At 50.6% G+C, this 22,638-nt stretch overlaps 1 protein-coding gene across 1 annotated transcript in view; it reads left to right on the top strand.

Moving 5' to 3' along the window:
• Positions 1-21,539, top strand: part of MED12 (mediator complex subunit 12) — a 67,854-nt gene extending 46,315 nt beyond the window's left edge. Inside the window, exons 27-42 of the mRNA XM_029911866.1 lie at positions 130-293; positions 401-562; positions 650-761; positions 1,018-1,107; positions 1,514-1,623; positions 2,382-2,517; positions 2,752-2,913; positions 3,468-3,845; positions 4,211-4,361; positions 4,628-4,833; positions 5,508-5,588; positions 5,889-6,106; positions 6,999-7,170; positions 15,275-15,454; positions 15,659-15,740; positions 21,122-21,539. Coding sequence (XP_029767726.1) covers positions 130-293; positions 401-562; positions 650-761; positions 1,018-1,107; positions 1,514-1,623; positions 2,382-2,517; positions 2,752-2,913; positions 3,468-3,845; positions 4,211-4,361; positions 4,628-4,833; positions 5,508-5,588; positions 5,889-6,106; positions 6,999-7,170; positions 15,275-15,454; positions 15,659-15,740; positions 21,122-21,165 — 2,448 coding nt within the window. The 3' untranslated portion in view covers positions 21,166-21,539. The remainder of the gene's footprint in view (positions 1-129; positions 294-400; positions 563-649; positions 762-1,017; positions 1,108-1,513; positions 1,624-2,381; positions 2,518-2,751; positions 2,914-3,467; positions 3,846-4,210; positions 4,362-4,627; positions 4,834-5,507; positions 5,589-5,888; positions 6,107-6,998; positions 7,171-15,274; positions 15,455-15,658; positions 15,741-21,121) is intronic.
• Positions 21,540-22,638: the final 1,099 nt, after the last annotated feature.

Raw genomic sequence — 22,638 nt, 5'->3', positions numbered from 1 at the left:
AGGCATGAGAGAGTTTCACTTGGGCCCTGTTGCTGTGGTCAGCCAGTGCCCCAAGTGCTCTAGAAAGAGGAGCGGTGTTGCGGGATGGGGGGGGGTCTAAACTCCACTCGACACTTCTACTCTCTCCAGGAGATGAATTCCTTGTTAGAAAACATTGCCAAGGCCACCATTGAGGTGTTCCAGCAGTCAGCAGAGACTAGCTCCGCTAACTCCACTGGAACTGGAGTCAACAGCCTCAGCACTGCGCCTGTGAGCACTGCATCTGCCAGCAACAAAGTCAAACCCATCCTCAGGTAGGTACTGCCCCAGCTCCTCTCTCCTTGGGACAGTGGGATCCTTTGCAGAGGGACTTTGGACTATGGGTTGGCTCACTCAGCTTTTTGTCTGCCCTGTGTCACAGTTCCTTGGAGAGGTCAGGAGTGTGGCTGGTGGCCCCACTTATCGCCAAGCTGCCCACATCGGTGCAGGGCCATGTACTTAAAGCTGCTGGAGAAGAGCTAGAGAAAGGACAGCACCTGGGGTCATCGTCCCGCAAAGAGCGAGATCGCCAGAAGCAGAAGAGGTGAGCTCTGGGGAGAGGTCAGGAAGCCCTGGGCAGCCACACCTAGCATTTAGTATTGTCTAGCTCACTTCCTCCTCTTCTTCCCAGCATGTCCCTCCTGAGCCAGCAGCCCTTCCTGTCGCTGGTGCTGACGTGTTTAAAAGGACAGGATGAGCAGCGAGAAGGCCTCCTTACCTCACTCTACAGCCAGGTCCAGCAGGTAGGCCCCTTTCCAGCCCTCACAAGAGCTTGGGAACAACAGAGCATCCAAATGGATGTACCCTCACAGGGTGGCATCCTCCATGGGGAAGGCATCTCCCTCACTCCCTCCATACCGGGGACTGTGGGTGCTTTGGCAGGGCATCTTCTCTGCTTTCCTCCTAGCCCAGACTGTGAGGAGTGGGGAGTACTCACTGCTTCCCCTGCAGTGCAGGGTCCAGCATGTGAGGTCCTCACCTCTCTTCTAAATCTCTTAGATTGTTACAAACTGGCGGGAAGATCAGTACCAGGACGACTGTAAAGCCAAACAGCTGATGCATGAGGCCTTGAAACTGCGACTGAATCTGGTGAGCAGCAGGAGAAAGGGGAGATAAACAGGGAGACCTCCCTTCTAGGGGTGGGCAGGGCCTGATGAAGATTTCCCTGGCTCTTCTGGGTATGGAGCCTTGCGGGGGACGGAATGGATGGAGAGACCTGACTGTCCTGTCCAGACGGGAGACACACCTTGAACTCTTTCAGAAACGCTCAGTGCAGATTGGTCACAGCATTGCTTCCCTTTTCAACTTGCTGCCAATCTGGCAGGGCCTAAGCTGCTCCAGGGCCTACAGCAGGGCACCCCTTTAGCTGGGCTGCCTGGAGCTTGTCCCCCCCTCACCTGCCCATAAGAGGTATCCTGGCTTAGCCTCCACTCTCCCTTTTGGGTTCTGGGGTTCCCTGTGTGGCAGGCTCTGACTGACTTTTGTTCCCTGCCAGGTGGGGGGGATGTTTGACACAGTTCAGCGCAGCACACAGCAGACAACAGAGTGGGCGGTGCTTCTCCTGGACATCATCAGCAGTGGGACTGTCGACATGCAGTCAAACAAGTAACTGTCTCCTTCAAGTCTCGGAGCAGGGCCCCTCCCACGGGGAGTCTAGAGTTAGTCCAGCTCCTTCCTGGTGAGGGCAAGCTGTCCCACCCACATACTTCTGTCCCCTGGAGGAGAGCCAGCCCGCAAGCACATATAGACCTCTCCTGCGAGAGGCTTGCGGGAATCAGGAACCAGGGATGGCTGAAAGAGACTTAGGAGAAGTAGTGGGCAACTAGTTCCCAGTGCATAGGCTCATATGGCAGCCAAAGGGCCCCCACACTCCATGGGCACATGCAGAGCAGGGAGGGGACAGTCCCCTCCCTACAGCTGGTGCACTGAGCTCACCCAGGCATCGTTATTACCGGAAAGATGCAGTCAAGCTGTGAGGAGCTCAGGGCAGAGCTGAGGGACTGAGCTGTGAGGAGAGGCTGAGTGAGTGTGCACGCAGGGGGCACATCCAGCTGTCTTGAGGGTGTGAATGCTATGGGGGCAACAAGGTGCAATGGGATGGTGAGGGGTCTGGGAGGCCGTGGAACAGTTTTCCAGTGGAGGAGATGGGGATTGAAGTCTGGACAGGGTGCTATAAGATGTCCTGTGCTGGTGGGTCCAATCCTGCCCATCTCCTGAGGGCATGTTCCAGGTGAGTTAACGGGGCATTGTTCTCTGTGATGGCAGAGGTGCTCATGCAACCCTGCATTTCTGTGTGGTGCTGGGCTGTGGAACTGCAGGGTCTTCCCCTCTCCTGACCTCAGCCTTTCTCCTCTTCCCCTCAGCGAGCTCTTCACCACAGTGCTGGACATGCTGAGTGTGCTCATCAACGGCACCCTGGCTGCGGACATGTCCAGCATTTCTCAGGGCAGCATGGAGGAGAACAAGCGAGCATACATGAACCTGGTCAAGAAACTCAGGGTGAGGAGGCCCTGGCCAGTCTGGAGAGCTGGGGAATATGGTGTGGTGTTGGGCACAGAGGACAGGGGGCAGCGATATAAGAGGGTATTGAGAAGTGGTTTGTGGGGCATGGGGCAATAGGGCAGTGGTGGTTGTGGGGCAGAGCATTGTGGGGACGACAGTGATAGTAGGGTTGGTTGCATTGAATGCCGCTGTTTGAATGGCTCCTGACGCCTTTGTCTCCGCCTAGTGCAGAAGGAGTTGGGCGACCGACAATCCGACAGCCTGGAGAAAGTGCGACAGCTACTTCCTCTTCCCAAGCAGACTCGGGACGTCATTACCTGCGAACCTCAGGGATCCCTCATTGACACCAAAGGCAACAAGATTGCTGGCTTTGACTCTATTTTCAAGAAGGAGGCAAGTAGTCCTGTTCCTGGGCCTCTGAGTCATGGCTGCTGGTGCACAGACAGCCTCGTGCTGCTCTTGCCTGGAGCCTGTGCTGGTGTCTGGAAGCATCTGGTTTGTTAACCCTCTTGCCAAGTACTGTGTTTTGTGCAGCTGTCCAAAAAGAGCCAGGGCCCTCGCACTCAGCGTGGTGTAGCCACATCAGGGAAGGGCAGAGTTAAGGTGTTTTAACCCGTTAATAGTTGCAGGCAATGTCTTCCAAGACGTCACGAGTACTGCTGCTGCTGATTTAAATGTTGGCTCTGTGCCCACGGAGACCCACGAGCCATGCCACAGCAGCTTACAGCCTATATGCCAGCAGGAGACCGGCAAAGGGGGGGGGGGAAAGGGGGGGGGATGAATTGAGGAGCAATAGGAGACAATGTGGTGAACATTGTTTCAGAAGAGCCAAGACACTGGTCCCTGCTCGATGGAGTGGAGCTGGTGGTATGGGCTCCCTGTGCCCTTGCCCAAGGGCTGCTAGTGGCTTGGGGTTTGCTCACTGACTTTCTCGTCTTTCTTTCAAGGGTTTGCAAGTCTCCACGAAGCAGAAGATTTCCCCCTGGGATCTGTTTGAGGGCCTGAAGCACTCAGCCCCCCTCTCTTGGGGCTGGTTTGGGACTGTGCGAGTGGATCGTAAGGTGTCCAGGTTCGAGGAGCAGCAGAGGCTCCTGCTGTATCATACACACCTGAAACCCAAGCCCCGCAGCTACTACCTGGAGCCACTGCCACTGCCTCCCGAGGAGGAGGAGCCCCCCACACCTGTGGCCCTAGAGCCAGAGAAGAAGGTTGTAGAGCCAGCCAAGGCTGATAAAACCAGCTCCAATCCTGCCACCTCCACTGAGGAGCGCAAGAAGAAACCGAGCAAGAGCAAGAAACGCAACCAGCCTGCCAACAAAAGCGAGGTAACATGGCCTTTCCCGCCAGCCGTGGACCTGACACAGGGCTGTGTCCCACCCCCAACCACAGATCTGCCCTCTCTGCTCTGCCTGGGAGGAGCAGGTGGTTAGTGCTTTCCTTTCCGAGAGGCATCAGTGAAACGCTGGACCTCTTCCCAGCATTCCCTGGGAGAGGAGCCTCTCCGGGTTTCTTGAGGAAGAGGCAGTGTGTGTGCCCTCAGCATCCTTGCTAGGGAGAGGAGAGGCTGCTCGTAGCCCTGACTAGCACACAGGGTGCTGTCTCTTTTAGCTTTGTGACCCAGTTGTCCCAGCTGTGAGTTCCTGGAGGCTCCAGGTGTGCTGCTCCCACTCACTCCTCCTTCCTCCTGCAGGATTTTGTGTTGGGCCCTGGCCGAGGAGTCTCCTATGGAGTTGGCATGCCTGCAGACCTCATGCATCATCAGGCTGGGAATTCCATGTCTAGACTGGCATATGGGCAGTCGCCAGTGGGTCTCTATGCCCAGAATCAGCCTCTGCCAGCAGGTAGGTGTGGGGGAGAGGAGAATCTTACTACCCTGCAGGTAGCAACTTTAAGGGAGTCCCTTTTACATCATGAGCTTCCTTTTCTGTAGCCATTTGAGAGGTGAGCGAATGGAAGAACCAGACACACCTGCCTGGGCTTGGCCTGGCTAGAGACGAATAACCAGCAGAGAGTGCCCCTTCGCAGCTGCTCCTGCCCTAGTGTGGTGGGACAGTGGGGGGTAGGATGTGTGTGACTCTGGCCCTTTCTCTTTCTCCTCCTATTGCAGGTGGCCCTCGGCTGGATACCTCCTACAGACCTGTACGCGTGCCCCTGGGAAAGCTGGTGCAGAGTCGGCCCTCCTACAGTGGGGTGCTGCCTTCGGGGATGAGTGGCATGATGGGAATTGACCCTTCCTACAAGCCAGCAGTCTACAGACAGCAGCCTCCAGTTTCCCAAGGGCAGCTGCTCCGCCAGCAGCTTCAGGCTAAGCTGGTACGGCGGAGCTGTGTCCCACCCCTGGCTGCGCAGTCGTCCCAGAGCACAGTGGGTCCTGGGTTGTGCTCACTGGTTTTCATTTTCTTATTCATGCTGGAAAACAAACTCCCCAACACTCTTCCTAACCCTGCATTTCCGTCTGCCTCAGGTGGCTGGTATTTCTATAGCATTTGGCATCATCTGGGTCCTTGGTTCCTTTCTTTCTTTGTGTTCCCACATCATTGATTGAATCAGCCGTGATGGGGAGACAGACACGGAGAATGAGCTAGTGTCACTGTGGCTGCGGGGCCAGCAGGGGGCGCCAGGCCCTAGTCTGGGGAGGGCAGGGGTTAGTGTCACTGCATCTGTGGGGCCAGCAGGGGGGAAGGCAGGGGTTAGTGTCACTGGACTGTGGGGCCAACAGAAATGGAGGCAGGTCTGTTCTTTAGCCTGGCCTGGGAACATTCTCCAAGGCCTTGTCCTGATTGGAAGGTGGGGTCCCTGCGAGTCCAGTTGCTCACTGCTGGGTCCCATGTGGCCGTGACATTCCTGCCAGACTGAGTCCTGGAGAGGACGGGCTGTTGTGTCTGGCCTGGGAGGAGCTCACATATGCCCAGAGGATGGCAAAGAGGGACCTGGATGGTCCTAGGTCTCCGTGTTCCTGAGTGTGAATGTCTCGTGCTCCTTTCCAGCAGGGCCAGGGAATGCTGGGGCAGCCACCAGTGCGCCACATGACCCCTACCCCTTCCTATGGAGCCCTGCAGCCTTCCCAGGTGAGTGGGGTTTTCTCTGGCAGGGAGGAGGGGGATGAAGGGACAGGTGGGTTCAGGCGCAGCCAGCACTGTGTGAACTCCTGCTGCAGGGCCCTGGAGCCACCTGGTGCTCCCCTGGTGTCCCCACTTGCCAATTGTCATGAAAATTCCAATCTCTGGGAAGAGGGTGAAGTGGACCAAGAGGCCCTGGGTTTCTAATGCTGCCATCTCTGTGTCCCAGTGGGAAACCCCTCTCCCTTCCTCCCCCAGCACTCCCTCTGTATCCCAGCACATTTAACATTGGCTTTTTCTTCCCCTCAGGGTTACACACCTTACGTCTCCCATATAGGCCTGCAGCAGCATCCCCCTCAGTCCAGTACAATGGTACCTCCCAACTATTCCAGCCAGCCCTACCAGAATTCCCATCCCAGCTCAAACCCAGCTCTCGTGGATCCCGTCAGACAGATGCAGCAGAGACCAAGTGGCTATGTGCATCAGCAGGCCCCCGGCTATGGCCACGCCCTGGGCAACACGCAGAGGTACCTCCCAACCTGCAGGCGCTGAGCAGCTCTTGGTGTTGCACAGGGAGCTTCTCCAATGTAACTGCTCAGACAGGACTAGTGGATAGGGGACTGTGAAAAGCCTTGTGGCCCCAGGGCTATAGCTCTGGTGCTGTAGCGTTCAGCATCTTGGAATCCTTTGTGCCTCCGGAGCTGATGGTCTTGTCCAGTTCCGTGTCAGACCCAGAAAGGTATTACAGCCAGGAGGGAATTCAGTGAGTAGCATGGGGAGAGATGTGTATAAACCCCAAGCAGGGAGAGGGGTTAAGAGGCTGTGACTAGTAAGGGAGGGATGGAATTAAGAAAGGGGAATGTAGGCTGAAGGATAGAGAGAAGTCATTAACCACAGATTCGGACCTCACCCCAGGGGAGAAGGGCTGGGACCCCAGTCACTCTCAAACAGGTGGATCTGGCCAGGGAATCACCTGACCAGGGGAAGGACTGGGTGCGCTGTCACTCCCTGACCAGGGGATGGATCTGGCTGGGAGATTGTCCATCCCCCCCAGGGGGAAAGCACTGGATGCACCATCGTTCTCCATCAGGGGGATGGATACAGCCAGGAAATTGTCCCCAGGAGCAGGGCTCGGAGTCCTGTTGCTTGAGACTTTTTAACCTAGACTGGACAAACCTTTGAAAAAGTACAGGGAGAATCCTGCATCCAAGCCTAGTTGAGAGGGTGCATGGGTCCCAGGGGGTGTTCTGGGCTCTCTGAACTGGTGATGTGGGAGGTTCTGGTTCTGGCCATGCTTGCTCTGATGCGTTTGGTTTTCTTAAACAATGAGAAGCTCAGGCTGGGTTTAGGGAGGCTCCTCTGTCTCCAGGCTTTGTCTGGATCCACAAGAGCCACTGATCCTTCTCCTTGTTGTGTAAGGTTTCCTCATCAGTCGATACAGCAAGCGCCTATGATGAGCGGGATGAATCATATGAGTGCACAAGGGGTTCCATCAGGAATCCGACCCAGTCAGATATTACCTGATCAGCAGCAGCAGCAGCAGCAGCAGCAGTACCTGAGGCAGCAGCAGCAGCAACAGCAGATGCTGAGGGTAAGTGAAGGCCTGCTTCTTTTTTCCACCTTCTCTCACGTCATCTGAAGAGCCAGAGTTGAGGGGTGGAGGGCCTTCAAGCACCACTAGCCCAGATGTGTCCTCTAATCTGTGCAGTACTCTGTCATTGCCAGCAGGGGGAGCTGATGACAGCAGGGGTGCTCTCTGTCACGCTTTTGTTTGATAGGCGACTAAGATGCCTGTTCCGCTGCTTCTTTGCTAATCTCTCTCCTGAGAAGATGTTCTCCCTTCCTAGGAATTGTGTGCTCCTGGTGTAGAGACCTGGGGGCATTGCTTTGCTGTCACTTTCAAGTCATCTGACATACATAGTAGAAAAATCTGTTGGGTCTGTCCCCCATTGATCTGCTCCCCACTGCTCTCGGCTCCAGCTGAGCCTTTGAAATATTGGTAGAAGTTTGGCTCACAAAACAGTTAGTGTTGCAGTGGTGCTAAGCTCTGAGCTTTACTGGTACGTCACTGCCCAGTGCTGCTTCATGCAATGAGTTGTAGCCATGCTAGTGCAAGGGTATTACAGAGACAAGGTGGGTGAGGTAATATCTTTTATTGGACTCACTTCTGTTGGTGAGCGAGAGAAGCTTTTGAGCCACACACAGCATGTGGCTCAAAAGCTTGTGTCACTCACCACCTGAAGTTGGTCCAGTAAAAGATATTATCTCACCCACCTTGTCTCTCCAGTGCTGCTTTAGACATTCTTTGTGAGCCAGATGTGTCCAGGCTTCTCAGTGAACCTCTTTAACTGGAGATCCCCTCCCAACCTGAGGCGAGGGCAGGACTTTTCCATATAGGAGAAGTTATAGGGTCATGTAGCTGGAATGGAAATGACTACGCTGATTTGTAATTCCCACCTGTAGTGAGCTCAATGTGAGTCTGTGGGTACATTCCTATCTCACTTATTCTGAAATGAGTGTGTGCACAGTCCTGCCCAAAATCACAGGGGTGGGCATTAAAGGCAGCTAAATCGTTTCACTGACAGTTTATATGTAGATGAGCCCTCTGGCTTTTTCCAGTGTGACGTGTCCCAGGTAGACCTTGGTGAGGCTTCCAGCCTTGCCTTTGGGAGGCTGTCTCATGGGCTAGGAGATTTCATTATTACAAAATGTCCCCTAATATTCAGCTTTTATTTCCTTTTGGTGATTGTTAACGGCAAAGGGCTCCTCACTTGTTCCTTGTATGCAGTCTTACAATAGACAGTGATGTGCTAATTTTAGGTGAGCCCTCAGATAGAAACTTCTCCTAGATTAGGAGAATCTATGTGTTGATGGAAGTGGATTTATTCCCTGGCTTTAGAGTAGGGTTTGATGAATGTTGGATCCATGACATTGATGACACGGTAACATAGGTATTAACACACCTGCTCCTGAAATGGTAGAAATCGATTGAGAATTACAAGGGAAATTTTATTTTAAACAATGAATTTTTGGGGCTACTGGGTTCAAGTGAACTGTATTCCCTAACTGATTGTAAGGTCTTCTACTTCTTCAAGTAGTGTCCCTATGGGTGCTCTGCTGTAGGTTTATCTGAGTCCCTGCGCTGCTGATCAGAGAATTTGGTAGCAGTGTCTGTTTGGCCCAAGCATGCACACTCCCCCACGCTACCCTCCCCGGTTCCTTCTCAACCGCCCCTGGCTAGAGATGGAGCTTTAGCAGTCCGTTAGTGGATCATTACTTTCTATAGAATTGCTAATTGTTTCTCTAATCTTTTAGCGCTTCCTTTTCTTTTTCACTCCTTTATCATTTATTTTGCTAAAACAAAAAAACAAAAAAAAACTTTACTTAGTTTTTCTTCTACCCCCCCCCCCCCCCCCCTTGGGGGCCCCCCCCCCCCCCCCCCCCCGGAACAGGGTATGCCTGGTTCACTGGGCTTCAAGAAGTGTCTCAGTTGCAAAGAATCTATCCCAGTGACTGATTGACATTCTCAGTGCGTCTGCTGTCTCGAAGAGAACCACATCCCACAGAAGTATAGTTTATGCCAACAATTGAAACACAGATCTAGAAAGGATAGAGAACTGAGACTCAAGGTTCTTCTAATGGAAGCGGCCCTCCAACCACCCTTGGAGTTGCACCAAGGCTCCGGACGGCAGGAATTTTCACCGCAACCCTCTACATCTAAGGGTGGTGAGCCTAAGAAGTCAACCACGAGCCACTCTTACAAGGCCTCTAAGAAAAGGGCCAGTAGTACCGGGGCTCGCATGGTACCTACCACCCCAACAGAACATCTGGGACTGCCTAAGGACCCGATGGGCACAGGCAAGGAATCATTGGTACTGCCTGGGCACGAGAAAACTAGAGAATCCACCCTGGAGAAGGCTCCTGAAGTGCAGACCTCAATGTGGGTACCGTCACGACTGGCAGACCGCGCAATCAGGACAGCATTGCCAGCCCCTTCGGTGCAGATATCTCAGCACTGCTAAATGCTACTGGTACCAATGACTGCGGCACCACCGATTTTCAGTACATGACAGACGTTTCGGTGTTTGATGCACTGGACTCACCTCTACTCGGTACCGGGGTCCCAGCACTGAGTCCACCCAGAGCTCCAGGCTCACCAGTGACATCATGCCATGCACCCCCATTTTCGAGTGCTGAGTCAGATAGTGAGCAAGAGGACAGTCTCCCGCCATTCCTCTCATCCACCCTATGGTACCCATTTCCAGTATAGACCTCAACTGTACTGCCCCTCTGACCCCGAGCCTCCTTGGTATGGGCAGCCATGGTACCAACCTCCAGGGCCTTTCCCACCCTCTCAATGGCCTTACTGGGATCCTTGGCAGGCACAGAGACACCATGCCTCGCATGGCTCTAGCTTGTCCTATCAGGAGCCCATGAGATACCCACCGCATTGAGGGCGTCTGAGCCCCCTGAACAGTCATGAGGGAACAAGAGGCTGAAGTCGAGGAGGAGATTACCCCCCACCCTGACCAACTTCTCATCTTCATCACCAGATGAGACAGTGATGCCCCCTTCTCCATCGCTGGCAGATGATTTCAAGCTTTTTCCAGGAGCTAGCTCATAGGGTGGCAGATGCATTACAACTACCATTACAAGAGGTGACCGAGTCACACCATAAACTATTGGACATTTTACTCACCTTGTCCAGACTAGCTCTCCCTATTAACGGGGCCCTCTTGGACCCTGTCAAACTCATATGGCAGACCCTGGCATCGGTCCCACCAACATGCCAGCGGGACGATAAAAAGTGTTACATGCCGGCAAAAGACACAGAATTTCTCTTCTCCCACCCACCTCCCAATTCAGTCATTGTGGACATGCTGAGCTCAAGAGGCCATCAGCATCATCTGAAATCCAGCCCCTATGACTGGGACTGGAAGTGCCTCTGTCTTTTGGGGAGAAAAATATACTCATCAGCACTTTACAGTTCTGTATCGGCAAACTATCAGCCCTTAGTGGCAAAATATGATTACATCAACTACTCAAAATTCAATTCCTTTATTGAGCAGCTCCCAGATTCTCACAAAGACCAATTCAAAGCCATCATTAATGAAGGCCAACAAGTGGCAAAGACGTCACTCCAGTCTGCACTCGATGCAGCTGACACGACAGCACGTTCCATCTCCACTGCCGTCGTGATGAGATGAGTTTCTTGGCTGCAGTTATTCGGTTTCCCCAAAGAGGTGCAAACAACCGTAGAGGACCTTCTCTTTGAAGATACAAAGCTCTTTGTGAAAAAGACAGACCCTTCCCTTCACACTTTAAAAGATTCCAGGGCTACTCTTTGATTGCTCAGAATCTACACACCTTTGTTCCGCCCACTTGTCACAATATTCATCCCAATGCTTGTATGAACCCCCCAAAAAAGAAGTCTAGGTTCTACAAACAGAAATCTTCAGGCCCTCAACCTATTTCTTCGTAGCCATCCATCTCAAAACGACAGTTTTGTTGGGTTGTTTGAGGTGCCATCAGACCAGTCTCTTCAATATCATCCAACATTGGAAAACCCCTCTCATCCCTATGGATGCCGGCATCTTGACCCATTGTGCAGCACCTGGGATAACCTCTGACAAATGAGTACTGGAGATTATTCAAGATTGGTACTCCATCTATTTCCCCTCCCCCCCAAACACCCTTCCGCTTCCCTCTTCAGTGACCCTTCTCATAAGAACCTATTACAACAAGAGAGAGACCATCTCCTCAGTGTAGGATCCATAAAACCAGTACATCTAAGACGCAAAGACTTTTACTCTCGTTATTTCCTGATACCCAAGAAAAAGCGAAGTTGGAGACCCATACTAGACCTCAGGGTGCTCAACAAATTTGTCAAGGCTCAGAAGTTCAAGATGGTCACTTTATTATTCCAGCATTAGAAAAAGGTGACTGGTTCGTGGCCCGTGACCTCCAAGATGCGTACTTCCACATTTCAATCATACCATGTCACAGAAGATATCTCAGATTGACACTAGGCCAGGACCACTACCAGTATAGAGTACTCCCTTTTGCTCTCTAATTGGCCCACAGAGTATTCGTCAAGATCCTGTCTGTGGTGGCAGCTCACCTACATTCCCAGGGCATTATGATCTACCCTTACCTGGACGATTGTCTCTTCAGGGCGCATTCCTTCATCAAAACCCAGCGAGTTACCAGAATCGCTCTGGATCTGTTCAAGAATCTGGACCTACAAATCAATGCAAAAAATCAACATTAATACTGGTACAGAGACTAGAATTCATAGGATCCAATGTCGACTCTGAGCAAGAGTGCTTCTCCCACAACACAGGTTCCTCAGTCTGTCCACACTTATAGAGACAGTGCACTCCAGCCCTCAAATATTGGCTTCAGCTTCTGGGGCACATGGCCACAGACACATGGATGATAGCTCAGGCCAGACTTCACATGAGATGCCTCCAATTATGGTTCAGTTCGGTTTACAGACCAAACAAAGACAACATAGATAAACTCCTATCGATGCCCACCAAAATCAAACAATCCTTGAATCCATGGAAAGACCAGCAAACACCTGCATGGGAATCCCATTCACTCTGCCTTCCCCATCACTATTTCTCACCACCGACGCATCTCTGATAGGATGGGGCGCACATATCAATGATCTCGCAGTGCAGGGCAAATGGTCTCCATCCGAGACGTGCCTTCACATCAATCTACTCAAACTCAGAGTGGTCAGGAACGTGTGTGCTCATTTCCTTCTGCTGATCAGAGGCACGTGCACAAAGGTCATGACGGACAATAGAGCGTGCATGTATTACATACACCATCAAGGAGACACCAGTGGAAGCACTAAAGCTATGGAACTGGTTTATTTCCTACAATGTTACAATATCAGCAGCTTAACTACCAAGAGTACACAACATGATAGCAGACAATCTCAGCCACAAATTCCCACACAACCACAAGTGGGAGATAGACTCAGTGGTACTCTGACACATTCCGACAATGGGGGACACTGATACTAGACTTGTTAGCTACTTACCAGAACAAGAAATGTCCATGGTACTGCTCCAGAATGGACATTGGCCAGCACTCTATGGGGGACGCTTGCCTCCTCTCGTGAGACAAGGGCCTTCTTTCCACCTTTCTCCCATTTCCTCTGTTGCTGAAATTCCTGTTGAAAATAAAAAGAGAAAAAGCAAACAAAATACCGATTGCTCCCACCGGACCCAGACAGACATGGTACCCTTATCTGTCACAACTGGTGCTCTGTCCACCGATGACTCTTCCAACAACTCCTTACCTCCTCTTGCAGAATGAGAGAAACACTCTCCATCCCAACCTATGGATACTATGGCTCAAAGCCTGGCTCCTTCATGGTTCCAGCGCATAGAAACATCATGCTCTGAAGAGGTACAGGAAGTGTTATTGCACACTAGGAAAGTGGCTCCCATCGTACTTGCCTATAGAAGTGGACTAGTTTCCAGATCTGGTGCCAGTTCAAAAAAGTTACCCTGGATGCGGCCACTCTACCTGTACTCCTAAACAGTGTTCCCTCTAATTTTCCCCACACATGTGTGGAATGAATTTTGTTATATGCACCGATATGGTCAAAGATATAGATCAAAGCAGATTACCTAGCAAATAAACAAAAAACGCAAACTAAGCTTAATATACTAAATAGACTGGATATGAATTAGCAGAGTCTCACCCTAAGAGATGATACCAGCAGGCTGCAGATTCTTAAGGGGCAAGCTGCACTTGCTTTACAGCTTGGAATCCCCAGGTCTTTCGTACACAGGCCAGAAATCCCTTTAGCCTGGGTCCAGCACTTCCCCCAGGTCAGTCTTTGTTCCTCAGGTGTTTCCAGGAGTTTTCTTGTGTTGGGAATGAAGAACTCCAGATGATGTCACTCCCTGCCTTGTATAGCCTTAGCATATGGCGGGAACCCTTTGTTCTCAAGCTTGGTTCCCAGACCAGTCTGTGGAAAAACACTGACATCCCAAGATGGAGACCAGCATCATGGGGCCTGGTCACATGTCCTTGTATAGTCATAGCAGCCATCATTCACAGGCTGTCTGTGGTGTTCTCAGTAAGGCTCACCAGGTGGGAGATAAGCTTCTCTTAATGCCTATTGTTCTCCCTAATGGCACATTCGCCTGAATAGGCCGTTTCCAACCAGCTTTCTAGACTGACAGCAGCTTGTCTAGTGGGCGTTACCCAGGTGTAACTACATTTGAAATATAGATACATAGTCCACATTCATAACTTCAGATACAAAAATGATACATGCATACAAATAGAATAATCATATTAAGCAAATCATACCTTTTTTTCAATGACACCTCACATGACTTATCTTGCATAAAATGCATCATAATTATGCTATAACCATATCATAATAATATCACTATGAAGAATATGGGGTGCAGTGTCACAGACGGCGTTCTTTATCGCCATTACCTCGACAAGAAGGATATGGGAGATAGCAACCTTTATGGCGCATCCCCCCTTCACAGTGTTCTTCCCTGACAAAGTCTTGCTTAGACCACATCCGAAGTTCACACCCAAGGTGACTTCCACATTTCATGTGAACCAACTCATTCACCTTCCAGCCTTTTAACCCAAGCCTCACCAGCATAATAGGCCAAGCCATCCTCCATACACTCGATGTAAGGAGAACCTTGGCCTATTATTTGGACAGGACAAGAGTTTTTTAGAAAATCTCCAAGACTTTTCCTCTCTGTCATGGACAGGGCTAGAGGCATAGCGATTTCAGCTCAAAAATTCTCTAAATGGGTCTCAAACTATCAAACTCTGTTATCAGATGTGCAATTTAGCACCCCATCTACAATCTCACACATTCTGCGAGATTGGTTTCCTCATCCGTCACCTTCTCCAAGGGTATCCCTGTATCAGAAATCTACAGAGCGGTTACCTTGGCATCTGCGCATACATTTGCTGAACATCATGCCAGCCTTGGGGACTCTGCTGCAGACGCCAGATTTGGCACCGTGGTACTATCATCCATCAGAGACTCGACTCCAAAGCCACAGCCTCCAGTAGGGGATACTGCTCGGGAGTCACCTACAATGGAGCACCCATAGGAACACTACTAGAAGAAGTTACTCACCTTGTGCAGATGTGTGTCCCTATCGGTGCTCCACGACCCACCCTCCTCCCTTCTACTTCGGAGTTCTCATCATTCACTTTGCAGTAGAGAAGGAACTGAGGAGGGGTTCACCTGAGCAACACTGGTTAGCCTCGTGGCAGGGCATGAGCGGGTAGGGCAGCGCATGCGCAGGCTGAATGGACACTTCTACCAAAGCTCTCCGATCAGCCGCGCAGGGACGCAGACACACCTACAGTGGAGCACTGTAGGGACACACATCTCGAAGAACCATCGTTACTGCACAAGGTGAGTAATTTCTTCATGCACACAACATCGCATGCATGTTTACCCTTTTATTTTGTTCTTTGCTTTTTCAATTAAAGGAAAAAAAGCGGGTCCAGACTTTTCCCAAACATCACCATCAATAAAGTTGAGGGGCAGCCTGGGAAGGTCACTGTTTGTTTATTGAATTACAGATTTTTCCCTGTAGTATTCCCTAGGCTGACTGTCTTATTGTATAGCCCTCCCCATGACACATCCCTAATGGTCTCTTCTGCTTCTTTTTTTTCAGCAGCAACAGCAGCAGCAGCAGCAACAACAACAACAACAGCAGCAACAACAACAACAACAACAGCAGCAGCAACAGGCACCACCACAGCAACAGCCACAGGTGTCCACAGTCCCTCAGCCACAAGCCCAGGGCCAGCCTCCTGGCCTGGGGATGCAGGCTCTTCCTCCTCAACAGCCCATTGTAAGTGTGTCACAGAGCTAGAGGGGAAGAGTCATTCATCATAGCCCAGCCATCCATAGATCCTCCTACCTGCTCCCTGCAGCACTCTCCTTCTCCACCCCACTAGCTGCTGCCTAACACGGGGAGGATTTGCTGGCTGCCTGTGTGAATGCTGAGTCCCCACAAGCCTAGTGGCACTTGTTAATCATGTTTCTCTCTTTCTAGTTCCAGCGCCAGGGTCTCCAGCAGACGCAGCAGCAGCAGCAAACAGCTGCCCTGGTCCGACAGCTTCAGCAGCAACTCTCTAGTAAGAAATTAGCACTCTTCGTTTTTCTTACTCTTCTCCCTGCCCCACCCAAAGTGTCTTTCTCCATAGAACAGGCCCTAGTGTAAAGTGATAGCGAGGGGAGGGCAAGCCCAGGCTTCTCTGTCTCTTTACACATCATCTCTCGGTGAACACGGATTGTTGGGGAAGAGCCAACATGACTTTGTAAAGGGAAATCTTGCCTCACCAATCTATTAGAATTCTTTGAGGGGATCAACAAACGTGGACAAGGGTGATCCAGTGGATATAGTGTACTTAGACTTTCAGAAAGCCTTTGACAAGGACCCTCACTAAAGGCTCTTAAGCAAAGTAAGCTGTCATGGGATAAGAGGGAAGGTTCTCTCCTGGATCAGTAAGTGGTTAAAAGACAGGAAATAAAGGGTAGATATAAATGGTCAGTTTTCAGAATGGAAAGAGGTAAATTAATGGTGTCCCCCAGGGATCTTTACTGGGACCAGTGCTGTTCAACATATTCATAAATAATCTGGAAAAAGGGGTAAACAGTGAGGTGGCCAAGTTTTCAGATGATACAAAGTTACTCGAGATAGTTAAGTCCCAGGCAGACTGCAAAGAGTTACAAAGGGAATCTCATAAAACTGATGACTGGGCAAGAAAATGGCAGATGAAATTTATTGTTAATAAATGCAAAGTAATGCACATTGAAAAACATAATCCCAATTATTCATACCAAATGATGGGATCTAAATTAGCTGTTACCACTCAAGAAAGAGATCTTGGAGTCATTGTGGATAGTTCTCTGAAAACATCCACTCAAAGTGCAGTGGTGGTCAAAAAAGCAAACAAAATGGAACCATTAAGAAAGGGGTAGCCAGTAAGACAGTAAATATCATAATGCCACTATATAGATCCATGGTACGCCCACACCTTAAATACTATCTCCAGATCTGGTTGCCCCATCTCAAAAAAGATGTATTAGAAATGGAAAAAGTATAGAGAGAGGCAATAGAAATGATTATGGGTATGGAACAGCTTCCACATGAGGAGAGATTAAAAAGACTGGGACTGTTCAGCTTGGAAAAGAGACGATTAAGGGTGGGGATATGATAGAGGACTATAAAATCATGAATGGTGTGGCGAAAGTGATTAAGGAAGTATTATTTATCCCTTCACATAACATAAGAACCAGGGGTCACCCAATAAAATTAATAGGCTGCAGGTTTAAAACAAACATAAGGAAGTACTTCTTCACTCAAAGCACAGCCAACCTGTGGAACTCATTGCCAGGGGATGTTGTGAAGGCCAAAACTGTAACAGAGTTCAAAAAAGAATTAGGTAAGTTAATGGAGGATAGGTCCATCAATGGCTATTAGTCAAGATGGTCAGAGATGCAACCCCATGTCTGGGTGTCCCTAAGCCTCTGACTGCCAGAAGCTGAGTTTGGATCATGCATTAACTACCCTGTTCTGTTCATTCCCTCTGAAGCACCTGGCACTGGCCACTGTCAGAAGACAGGATACTTGGCTAGATGGACCATTGGTCTGACCCAGTATAGCCATTCCTATGTTCTTATGACCATAGCTGCTGTTAGTGGTGCCAGAGCCGCAGGCAGAGAGAGGAGCACACAGATTTAAAAATGTTATTAAGATGATGTTAAAAAAAAATAATGAACAGAGTTTGAGCATAGAAGTTTCTGGTTATCAGGGAATAACATACAGATTATCGAGGGTGCAAAGTACTACCAACCAAGTGAGCAGCCTTCTAGACCTGTTGCAGACAGAGGGGCCAGGGCAGCAGTGTCTGTGGAGGCAGTCGGGCAGCTCTCCCAAACGTGTCAGGTCTGCTTTTCTGGATGTACCACTGTGTCAGTGCCACTGCCTCCATCGTTGCTGGCTCCCAACGATCTCAACGGCAGTATAAATTCTGGAGCTCGTGCCTGATGGGGCAGCCAGGGAGGTGCTTTATTCAGGACATGGTCAGTCCTCCAGACCACCCTGCTGTTGTAGGGATCACGTCAGTAATTTTATACAATTAAACTGGCAATTAAACTATTCAACACCCAAGCCAGAGCCCTGCCCAAAGGAATGCTGCATGAAACATATGCTGCCTTACTTCCCAGCTGTGCCCAGGTGCATCGAACCCTGCCCCAAGTGACCCCATCTCAGTGCAGCAGAACCATCGAACACAGTGATGCAAAAACTTTGCAGTTTTCTGTATATAATTTAAAATTGGATTCCGGCCCCTCCAGCATTCTTTCCCTTATGAGGGTGAGACTGCAGGGACTATTAGATATTCCTTTATGGGCTGTTACATATTCCTTCCAGTGCCTGTATGTGCTTCACTGGGGCTGCATTATACAGCAAGCCAGGGAGATGCAAGTGAGATTGCAGAGTTTCTCCAAGGTGTTGAGAGCCATAGTGACAGTCAAGAAAAAGAATTCGGAGGCGCAGGGTGGTTGGTGACTGGGGTAAATGGTCCTTTTCCCATCTAGGCCACCATTTCCACCCTGTATCGTGACATGACTGGTTGCCTGATTGAGTTACGGAGCCTTTCACTTCTAGGTTCCAGGTTGAAATCTGGCAGTGCTCAGTACCAACCACGTGGTAGTCTTGTGTGGACTTGGTTGATTGGATTTCTTTACATAGATCCCTAGAATGTGCACTTCACAGGACAGGGCCTGTGACTTTCTTTGTCTGAAAAGCACCAGGAACACCTATGCCACTGCAGAAGTCATGTTTTATCTTTCCTATGTAAAAAGTGCATTTACAATCAGCCTCTAGAAGAGTCCACACTAAATAACAACCAACATTAATGCTATCCATCAGCATAAGCGCCGACTTCCACTGTTCCTGGTGGGTGCTCGACCCCACCCCTGGCCCCGCCCTCGCCCCGCCCCCATTCCAACCTTTCCCCAAAGTCCCCCCCCGCCCCCATTCCTCCCGGAAAGTCCCGGGAAGCGCTGGGAGGTAGGTGGAGGAATGGGGATGTGGCGTGCTCAGGGTGGGGGAGGAGGAGAGGTGGGGTGGGGGGTGAGGGGAGTTTGGCTGCCGGTGGGTGCAGAGCACCCACTAATTTTTCCCTGTGGGTGTTCCAGCCCCGGAGCACCCATGGAGTCAGCACCTATGTCCATCAGCCTAACCACATATCGCCCTGGTCCCTCTGAGAATGCCTGAGCAAACAGCTTAGGCCTTGCAGCATGTTCTCCTCTGCAGTGGAGGAAGTGAATTCTAGGGCTGAGTGCTCCCAGTTAGTCCAATCTGAGGGGCTTCTAGTGCGTGTGGCTCCAGGGGATAATCTGAAAGTACAGAGAGAGGCTGCCTCTAAGGACCTGTTTACAGCACAACTATAATCATTTTTGTAACCAGCTCATGAATCTCTCTTCTGTCCTGGTTACAATAAACAGGGCTGAGTTGTATAAAGAGCTGCTGTGTGGACTCACCTGCTGTGCTACCTCGCCATGTCAGTGCAGTCCTGAAAGTCAGAGCTGCTCTCCCATAGGGCCTCGCGATGGGGAGAGTACCTGGAGAACACACACAGAGTGGCACCAGCAGCTCAGGTGGCATCGCAGAATGCATTGCCCTCTTGCAGAATGGAAAAGGAAGGAGGACCAGCCGTGCAGGTTACACTGTCATGATTTTAGCAGGTCTGCGCTGCAGAAAGCCTGTGGACTGGGTTATAGGAAGAAAATTATGTTTCTGGCGGCAAGGCCAATGCCTCCCTGAGTAGTGATTGTGTTGTGCACAGACACAAGCCGTGTTTCAAGCTGGCCATGTCACTAATTGGTTACCCACTGAGTTTAAAGTTGTAGTGTAGACAGGCCCTAAATCATAAAGGTCTTTATAGAGTAAAACCATCCCCCCAGATTGCACCAGCAGTGAATGTGGGGCCAGTCAGATCCCAGAGCACAGGTGTGTGACATTCCCTGTAAGAAGCACCACTCCAAGGGTTGCTCCTTTTTCTCTAGCTGGAGTTTCCGAGAGCCTGGGCATGCTCCCATGTAGATCATATTGCTGTAACTGGGGCAAGGTCTTGTATCCAGCAGAAACCTTGCAACCTCCTTGCTGTATGAAAGAGGCTGTAGCTAGAGATAACCCCAGTGATATAGCCCAGCTAGAGTGTGTCTTGGAGACTGCTGTGTTCCAAGTGCTCACATCCACACCGCTGAAAGCACCATCCCACTTGGCACAGATCACTCCCTTTGGTTAGTCTCAGCAGAGAGCACAAAGCATTGGGTGAGTCATGCTCCTCCCTGTCCAACTCAGATGAGACCCGGGGCAGGAGACGCTTGCGCTGCTGTTGTTTGTGCTGTACCGTTAGTCTCCAGGACTGTCAGGCTGATGCCTTCAAGAGCAGTGAATTTGACTAAAACACTTGTAGAGGGGGAAAAAACCATCTCTCCAATGCCCCTGTGACCAGCAGGCTTTCCCAGTGTGGGGCTGGGGCTGGGGCTGGGGCTGGGTTTGCCCTGCTGAGGGCCTGCCCAGCAGCATGCTGTATGGCTGGATTTTGTAATGGAATGACAGACTCTGAATGCTCCCACTCACCAGGTGACAGTAAACCAACAAGTCATGGCAGTCTGGCCCCGACGGGCTAGCGAGCCCTGTAGTCAGGAGCCAACCCTGGAGCACACTGCATCTAAAGTGATCAGCAAGAGCATCCCAGTCGGGCTGGAGTTTGAGGGGAGGCAGGTCTCTAAGGTAGCCTGCTCTCAAGCCAGATAGGTCTTGAAACCAGCACCGGGATAGTAAGTGGGACCGTGTGGTCTGTGAGCACTGCTGACATGCTCCTGGTTGATGTGAGCCTCTGAATTCTGCACTAGCTGAAGTTTCCAAGTTTTCTTCAGGTTAGATGATTGATGGGAACTCCAGGGTAGTTAGCTGGCCCAGCGCAGCTCATGCTGTGCACCCACCTGGTGGCGGTTGCGGGGTTTGGGTTTCTGTATGGCGGGGGTGCTGCACAGAACTAGGGGTGACGGGTGTTCTGTTTAAAAGAGAAAAGCCCAGAGGATAATTCAGCTTCCAACCTCACCACCTAGGCAGCTACCCACTCCCTTTCAGTGCCACATTGTTCACACCAAGGAGCAGTGTGGAGCTGAGCAGAAGAGGCGCAGAGAGCTGGGTTTGACACACTTTATCCCCACCTTTCCAGAAGCATGTGGAATGTTGATAGTACTGCTATCCTAAGCCCCAGGAGCTGGCACCAGAGTGTCTGGCATCTGAGCAGAGCATCAAGTGCCACAAGTGATACACAGGTGCAGTGTCCCAGACTAAGACCTGGGTAGCCCCCTTCTCTTGCCTACCTAGCCCCTCCGCTTCACAATCAGACTCTGAATTGCAGAGCTGATGGGCATCTCCTAACTGGACCAGAATCCTGTGATTGTCTAACTCTGTGTTTGATCTGAACAGATACACAGCCACAGCAGAACAACAATCCATTTGGACGCTACTGAGCCATGGCACTTGGGCCCGATCCAGAGGGAGACATCACTGTGGACTGGATACAGCCTCCCCCAGTGGGGGCTGTTCCCAACCCTCTGTCCCTGGGGCACCTGCCCAGGCGCCGTGTTCTGCAGCTGCCCTCCTTGGAGGGAGGGAGTAATTTTTATCATACAGAGAAAATGTTTTTACTCCGGTTTCTACAAAGGTTTATGGAGATCCCGTGTGATTGGTAGTCTCCCCTCCCCCTTTGGTTTCAGTTTTTACTAAGTTTTTAGTATTTTTGTTAAAATAATGATTAAGACATTGTAAGATTTTGTACTTTATTTATACCAGATGAAACCCTGTATTGCAGACGTCCTCAAACAAATACAGAGAGCTTACTTTGCGAAAGGGGTGTGTGTGTGTGTGTGCGCGCGTGCACATGTGCGTGTTCAGAGTCTGAGCCCCATGACCCTAGCATGCTCCCTCTCCCGATTCCCCTGCATTCCCACAGATCTTGCCCTGAACTACTCCCATACAGGGCCCAGTGAGCTATACACACCAAATCTCAAGAACTATTGTCTGCACCTTTCCTGCTCCTAAATAAGTACATTGTTCAGCCTCACCAGGTTGCTCATCTCTTGCTTGCCTGTTTTGCCCAAGTTGTTCTCTCCCTGTGTTCACTAGTTGGGAGGAGGGTTTGGATAGTGATTCAGAGCTTCCCTTTAAGCAGCAGTGCCTTGTTACCGATCCACAGAGAACAAATGGTCCCTGCACACTTCCACTGGTGGGATCAAGATGCCTGCACATCCAGGGTCCCGAACCTGCTAGGGTTTGTCCTGGTGAGGATAAAAGGTGTCTAGGAAGGAGGTGAGGTGTGGCAGCTAACACATTCTAGACCTCATGTAGACTTTCAAGATAGATTCTAAGGCCAGAAGGAACTGTGGTCAGATGTTTGGCTGTGTGTGTGTGTTCTTCCTGTGTGCTGCCTCAGCTCTGCGCAGACAGATAGCACAGCAGACCTTGAGCGAACCACCCAATGACCACAAGATCTGTTAAGGTACAAAGGCACCAGGCCAGGTTTATTGTCGACAAAGTACAGTATTAGCACCTGGCAGACTAAGACACGTATGCCCGTGACAATGGACGCAATTCAGTGAATGGTGGGACTTTTCATTCCCCCCCTCAGCTGACAAAGATACTCTCTCTGAGATACATCTTTATACCCTGATACAAACAAGTTACGTACTGCCTCTGACATAGTTAGTCACTGCCTCCTGACGTGGCTAATTACCACCTTGTACATGTTGGTTCAATCAAAACATCTCTATTACGTACTGTCATTCTGAGCTTCTCTTTTAGGAGGGGTCAGTGTGTTCCTGTTGTTCTTGGGATCCTTGACATCGGGATGTTCTGGTACCACTTAATATCGGGATGTGTTTGTGTGAGTACTCTGTGATTAGCACTTCTTAGGAATGTGTATTTCTGCAATATCAGCCCTGTTC

The sequence above is a fragment of the Terrapene carolina genome, unplaced genomic scaffold (assembly GCF_002925995.2).
Source record: "Terrapene carolina triunguis isolate 2854851 unplaced genomic scaffold, T_m_triunguis-2.0 Scaffold131, whole genome shotgun sequence".
In the NCBI taxonomy this organism is placed as follows: domain Eukaryota; kingdom Metazoa; phylum Chordata; order Testudines; family Emydidae; genus Terrapene; species Terrapene triunguis.
Note: the sequence above shows the minus strand (reverse complement) of the source record. Positions and strands in the feature narration are given on the sequence as shown.